At 44.7% G+C, this 7,515-nt stretch overlaps 1 protein-coding gene across 1 annotated transcript in view; it reads right to left on the bottom strand.

The window, feature by feature from the left end:
* The window catches only part of LOC111978312 (transmembrane protein 87A), a 14,062-nt gene extending 12,234 nt beyond the window's left edge, over positions 1-1,828 (bottom strand). Inside the window, 4 exon segments of the mRNA XM_070448190.1 lie at positions 4-102; positions 399-496; positions 908-965; positions 1,633-1,828. Coding sequence (XP_070304291.1) covers positions 4-102; positions 399-496; positions 908-965; positions 1,633-1,737 — 360 coding nt within the window. The 5' untranslated portion in view covers positions 1,738-1,828.
* Between the last annotated feature and the right edge of the window lie 5,687 nt (positions 1,829-7,515).

The following is a 7,515-nucleotide window of genomic DNA, read 5'->3' as shown; positions in this document are numbered from 1 at the left end:
AGCTGAGCAGTTGTCAAAGTACATGTATCCCTGGCTGTAGAAGCCATTCCAGTCCTCCTTCAGCATGTGATCCAGACCAAACATAGTCAGTGCCTTGTTGTCCTACAGGAAGTAGAAACAACTCACTGAATGGGCACAACAACAAACAAACAAACAAACAAAGGACAAAACAGGGGGGGCCTGTTTCTTCTAATGTAGAAATAATGGTGTCTAATAAATGACAGGCAACACACTATGTTGCGGTCCTGCTAGTACAACATTAATGTGATGGCATCGTTGGATACGTAGTACTGCTTCTCTGTGTGCTATTTGTGGTTCGTGTGCAGGGTTAGGATGAGTCTCCCTGTCAGAATATGGGCAGCAGAGAAGAAGAAGGGAAAAAAAGGGATTGTACTCACTGGAGTATTAAAGACTTCATTGTAGCAGATAGAGGAACGGAGGTACCAACTGATGTTGAAGGCCAGGTTGGAATCACATAAAGCCAAGTCCCCCTGGACTGGAGGAGGAGAGGAGAGTCAATGGCAGAAACACGGGGCAGGGGAGGGGGGAGGGGATACAATGCACTGCTACTTGTACTACATTCTTATGAAGGTTATATGAAGTGTAATAACTTGTAACGATGGGGAAAGTGTAAGGGCCGTACCAAGTGTTTTGTAGTGAAATGAAGGATACTGGGAGAAACACAGCCATGTGGTCACTATGTTCCCTATACCTTATAGTGCACTATTTTTGACTAGGGAGCAGATAAGGAACAGGGTGAAATTTCAAACGAAGCCCATAAGTAAGTATAGTTGCACGACAGGAGTAACAGGAAAACCCTGTTTAACTACATCTGTCAAAATCAATATTTTTTGGGCTGTATGCAAATTATCTTTTGTTGTTGTCGTCTTCCAAGGTGTATACTTACATCTCATAAAGATCGTTGTGTTGGCGTACAATGTCTTCCTGAAGACGGCATTTTGGGACTAAGGAAACGAATAGATCAAGTTACCGTGGCAGCAAGCACCTTGGACAACCTCTTACCAATCATGTGACAGTGAGAGAAGGTTTTATGTAAATAGTTGTCATGGTTGTGAAATACAACATCAGACAACGAGCTCGTTGGAATGTTATCAAGCCTTAGTCTTGCTAGCATTATTATCTCAACTTAAGAAATAAGGAAACTAGCTATACGCAATATTATATTCACTACCAGACCTTAGATGACGAGCAGGTACACTGTAGACATTATAGTACTATATATATATATATTACAGTATTGTTAGGTTATTGAGGACACAACGGAGTCTTCTCGGCTCAAGGAGTAACGTTAGTAGCAAATCATCTGTGGTAGCTAGCTAGTAGCCTATCTTCCCAGATCGTGTGATGTAATATTGACCGTGAAAACAATCAGACCGGTGTAACGTTAGTACACACACAGGTGTCTGATCGTCGAACACCTTCAGATTACATCTGTCAACCCGGGATTCATTTACTTCCCTGGGCTTGACTGTTGTACTTCAAAAAGCCTGCTGGCTAGGCTAGGCTATCTGAGGTTCCTTAGCTACCTACCTGCTGCAGCTGATATTGAAATACGGTCATGTTACAACACGATAACAACACACACAGGACAGTCACGGCGCATGTACTCACTGAGTTGATGTCGACATTCCACAAGGACACTTCTGCCCCGATCCCTGGACGCAAAATTGAAATAAAAAACAACGAACATGACAAAAACACCGTGACATCTGTCATTTTAATTTGTGTACGAAGCAGTTCCGCAGTCAGTTCCGGCCCGGGCTCTGTTTGGTGAGGGAGAGGCTGTACGGACACGCCTGGTACCCTGATGGATGACGTCGCGCTATTGAGAGTCGGACTGTGGAGACGAACGGATACGATATCATAAACGATAAAGAAAACCAATTTGACCTCTTAATACTAATTGTGTTCATGGGAAAAAATCTAATCAATAAATAATTAAAAAATATAATTAAAACGAATAGAAAAATAATACAAAATAATAAACTAATAAAAAAACACTTTTCCTTGTTTTCTTTAAGGAGTTCGAGCAGTACAGTAAAGCCCATTCTACAGTCTTCCAATAAAAAAGCTGTTAAAACAATCAATACATCTTTGTCTTTTAAGGTCTTTGTATAATCTGTCATTTGTTGTCCTTGTCTGTTTTATACTGACGTTTTCTGCAATAATAATAATAATAATACAATAATACAAATGAAATACAGTCGGTTGAGTCAGTCGTCCTGATAAACCCTTTCCCAGCTAGTCTATGATAGCAACAACAGCACTACTGGCGAATTATTATCGAAATGGCAAAGGAAACGATCGTGAGGTAAAATAAATGTTCGCTTTATAATGTGCAAAGTGACTTGGAATGGCATTTGACATTTGCGACAGCTGACAGTATCCTCTTGCACAGGTTTCAGTTTGAAATGTCAACACTGATAGAGCTTTGGGCATGTGTAGAATGGTGCATTGTCACAGCATTGATATCACTGGTAGATATGCGTAGAATGGTGCATTGCCATTATCTGCTAATACATATGTCATAAGTGTTTCCAACAGGTTTAGAGATAGACCTCTTGTTCTCCAGACCTATAGTGTTTTTTGTGTTGATTTATATCCAAGGCAACGTAATCCAAATCTGGCGATATATTTTACATGTAGTTTAGTTAACAGGAGGATGTTGCACTTTGTGTTGATAGTATAGTGAGCAGAGTACAGGAAGTAAAACGTTTCAGTAAAGTGGTTGTAATGGCTTCAACACTGAGTAATTGCACTCAATCTGCTCGATTATACAAGAGCAATTTGTTAAGTTGCCTTGCTCAAGGGCACATTGACAGAGCCTTGTCCACTTGGGGATTCGAACCAGCAACCGTTCAGTTTATTGGCCCAACGTTCTAACCACTAGACTACCTGTCGCCCGTCTGTAAACAAGGCTTTTGGATCTCAAGCCTAAACCTGATGGGCCCCTAATCGTTTGTGCTGCTCAGTTATTGAAGGTGCATTACTGCCATCTGCTGGATCATAAAAATACTGCTACTGTAATTCATTTCAATACCACGCCTACTTGTTGATCACAACCATCAAAGCAACATTCGCAATGCAAATGAAGGGCATTTCATTCATTTGGACATTTGCTCAGTACTTGAAGGATGTCATTTCCAATGCTATCGAGTTGCCAACACCGACTGGAAGGTGAGTGTTATCTCCTCTGTATCTATCTGCGGATCCAGAGGCATCAGGCAGTAGGTCCTCTGTTATCCTGGTCAATGTAATTGTGGTAGAAAATTCCCATGACATTCTGATTCAAAATCTAGCTTTATTGTGGCCATGGAACCTTTGGGCCAGCATAGCGCCCGGCAAAATTAGAATGACAAAACACCATACGAGAGCTTTTATACCTAAGCCCTACTTTCTGCGTTGGACACTTTTGTAATTACTATATCCGATGGGAGCAGCCAGAACATTTTGGATACTGAAAATAGATCTGAAAATATAACTGAGTTTCCAGGCTAGGGAAAAGAGCGAGATCTACTACAAACAACACCAGACATATCACACATTGTTGAAATCAGGACAGGGATTGGTATTTTACTGAGCCAAAACCAACTGGGCAATGGGCTTTATGCTTCAAGTTACCCTTTGAAATGTCGAACTCCATACAAATGTCAGCTTTCAGTTTTTTAGAAAAGCACACTTGAAGTAAATGTAAACATTAAATTAAACCGATTTAAAGAGCAGTTGAACAAGAGTTCATTTAGGATGAGGGGGATAAAGCCGATATCTGGCAGCGGTGGATTGGTGCCAACAGCAAAGGAACTTCCCCTAATGTTTGAGAGAGAGAGAGAGAGAGAGAGAGAGACAGAGAGACGACAAGCGAGGACAGAGAGAGAGAGAGAGACAGAGAGAGAGCAGAGAGAAGAAGAGAGAGAGAAGACAGAGAGAGAGAGAGAGAGAGAGAGAGAGAGACAGAGAGAGAGAGAGAGAGAGACAGAAGAGAGACAGAGAGAGAGACCAGAAGAGAGACAGAGAGAGACAGAGAGAGAGAGAGAGAGGGATAGAGAGAGAGAGAGAGAGAGAAGAGAGAGAAGAGAGAGAGAGACAGAGACTGGCCTGGGTGAATGTCTGGATAGGGCTGAGTAACTGGACTGGTGAATGTCTGGATAGGCTGAGTGACTGGACTGGGTGAATGGTCCTGGATAGGCTGAGTGACTGGACTGGGTGAATGCATGGTAGGCTGAGTGACTGGACTGGGTGAATGGTCTGGAAGGCTAGTGACTGGACTGGGTGAATGGTCTGGATAGGGCTGAGTGACTGGACTGGGTGAATGTCTGGATAGGGCTGAGTGACTGGGACTGGTGAATGGTCTGGATAGGGCTGAGTGACTGGACGGGTGATGGTCTGGATAGGGCTGAGTGACTGGACCGGGTGGAATGGTCTGGATAGGCGAGACTGGACGAGTGACTGGACCGGGTGAATGGTCTGGATAGGCGGAGTACTGGAACTGGGTGAATGGTCTGGATAGGCTGAGTGACTGGACTGGCTGAATGGTCTGGATAGGGCTGAGTGACTGGACTGGGTGAATGCGTCTGATAGGGCTGAGTGACTGGACGGGTGAATGGTCTGGATAGGGCTGAGTGACTGGACTGGTGAATGGTCTGGATAGGGCTGAGTGACTGGACTGGGTGAATGGTCTAGATAGGGCTGAGTGACTGGACTGGCTGAATGGTCTGGATAGGGCTGAGTGACTGGACTGGCTGAATGGTCTGGATAGGGCTGAGTGACTGGACTGGTGAATTGTCTGGATAGGGCTGAGTGACTGGACTGGGTGAATGGTCTGGATAGGCTGAGTGACTGGACTGGGTGAATGGTCTGGATAGGGCTGAGTGACTGGACTGGGTGAATGGTCTAGATAGGGCTGAGTGGACTGGACTGCTGAATGGTCTGGATAGGCTGAGTGACTGGACTGGCTGAATGGTCTGGATAGGGCTGAGTGACTGGACTGGGTGAATGTCTGGATAGGGCTGAGTGACTGGACTGTGAATGGTTGATAGGCCTTTCTAAGCAATGTAGTAAACTATAGCCTAATCATAGGCCTATTTAGGAAGTACATTTCTTTGGAAAGAATAACAGCCCCTGCTTCTCCGCCCATGCATTGGCTATAGCCTACTCTATTTAATAGAGACCACACGAGCACCTGGTCGTACGGCTACTGAACTGCAAGCAGCAAGAATGATGACAGCAACACTTGCTACGTTCTGCTCAGGCCTATAGGATATAACCTACCTTTTAGGAGGACGATATGCTCAGGCCTATAGGATATAACCTACCTTTAGGAGGACGATATGCTCAGGCTATAGATATAACCTACCTTTTAGGAGACGATATGCCAGGCCTATAGGATATAACCTACCTTTTAGGAGGACGATATGCTCAGGCCTATAGGATATAAACTACCTTTTAGGAGGACGATATGCTCAGGCCTATAGGATATAAACCTACCTTTTAGGAGGACGATATGCTCAGGCCTATAGGATATAACCTACCTTTTAGGAGGACGATATGCACAGGCCTATAGGATATAACCTACCCTTTTAGGAGGACGATATGCTCAGGCCTATAGGATATAACCTACCTTTTAGGAGGACATATGCTCTGGCCTATAGGATATAACCTACCTTTTAGGAGGACGATATGCTCAGGCCTATAGGATACAACCTACCTTTTTAGGGAGGACGATATGCCTCAGACCTATAGGATATAACCTACCTTTTAGGAGGACGATATGCTCAGACCTATAGGATATAACCTACCTTTTAGGAGGACGATATGCTCAGACCTATAGGATATAACCTACCTTTTAGGAGAGACGATATGCTCAGGCCTATAGGATATAACCTACCTTTTAGGAGGACGATATGCTCAGGCCTATAGGATATAACCTACCTTTTAGGAGGACGATATGCCGGCAGAGTCAAATAACACTTATTGTAAATGAAAAGGCGCAACGCTCGCTCACCATAGTAACCTAACCTATGGTCACCATAGTAAACCTAACCTATGGTCACCATAGTAACCTAACCTATGGTCACCATAGGAACCTAACCTATGGTCACCATGTAACTAACCTATGTCACCATAGCAGCGTAACCTATGGTCACCATAGTAGCCTAACCTATCACCACCATGGCAACCTAATCCATGGTCACCATAGCAGCCAACCTATGGTCACCATAGTAGCCTAACCTATGACCATCCATGGTAACCTAAACTATGATCACCAAGTAACCTAACTATGATCACCATAGTAACCTAACCTATGGGTCACCATAGCAGCCTAACCTATGACCACCATGGTAGCCTAACCTATCACCACATGCAAACCTAATCTATGGTCACCGTAGTAACCTAAACCTGAGGTCACCGTGGTAAACCTAACCTATGGTCACCGTGGTAACCTAACCTATGTGTCACCGTGGTAACCCTAACTATGTCACAGTGGTAACCTAACCTATGGTCACCGTGTAGCCTAACCTATGGTCACCGTGTGGTAACCTAACCTATGGTCACGTGGTAACCTAACCTATGGTCACCGTGGTAGCCCAACCATGGTCACCGTGGTAACCTAACATTGGTCGTCATGGTTGCGTAACCTATGGTCACCATGGTAACCTAACCTTATGGTCACCGTGGTAGCCTAACCTATGGTCACCGTGGTGATAACTAACATTTGGTCGTCATGTTGCGTAACCTATGGTCACCATGGTAACCTAACCTATGGTCACACGTGGTAGCCTAACCTATGTCACCGTCGTAACCTCAACAAATTTGGTCGTCATGGTTGCGTAACCTATGGTCACCATGGTAGCCTATTCTATGTGCGCGTTGGTTGAGTGCCCTCCACATCTTTCCATTATCAATATTTATTTACAGACAGTGTAGTAAACTACAGTCTAATCATATTGAAGTTAAATTCATATTCAAGTTAACTGCCACGTGATTCTCTGCCCATGTAGGCAGGAGCTCTGTTAAGGGTGTGTACTGGAGGTGAAGTCAGGTGCAGGAGAGCAGAGTGTAGTGAACAGGTGCACTTTTTATTCCGGTCCAACGAAAGCACAAAAGTACATAAACTTGCCCAAACACGGAACATAGACAAAAAGTATGGCGCGTAACATTACCCACATAACATAAATACAATTTCACACAAAGACATGGAGGGGAACAGAGGAATAAATACATGCAGTGTGATTAGGGAATGAAACCCAGGTGTGTATGGAACAAGACAAAACAAATGGAAATATGAAAAATGGAGCGGCGATGGCTAGAAAGCCGGTGATGTCGATCGCCGAACGCCGCCCGAACAAGGAGAGGAGCCGACTTCGGAGGAAGTTGTGACAGTACCCCCCCCCCTTGACAGGTGGCTCCAGCGGCGCGCCGACACCGGCCTCGGGGACGACCCAGAGGGCGAGGCGCAGGGCGATCCGGCCGGCGACGGTGAAACTCCCGCAGCAG

The sequence above is a fragment of the Salvelinus sp. IW2-2015 genome, linkage group LG18 (genome assembly GCF_002910315.2).
Source record: "Salvelinus sp. IW2-2015 linkage group LG18, ASM291031v2, whole genome shotgun sequence".
In the NCBI taxonomy this organism is placed as follows: domain Eukaryota; kingdom Metazoa; phylum Chordata; class Actinopteri; order Salmoniformes; family Salmonidae; genus Salvelinus; species Salvelinus sp. IW2-2015.
The sequence above is the reverse complement of the archived record's forward strand: the minus strand, read 5'-3'. Positions and strand labels throughout refer to the sequence as shown.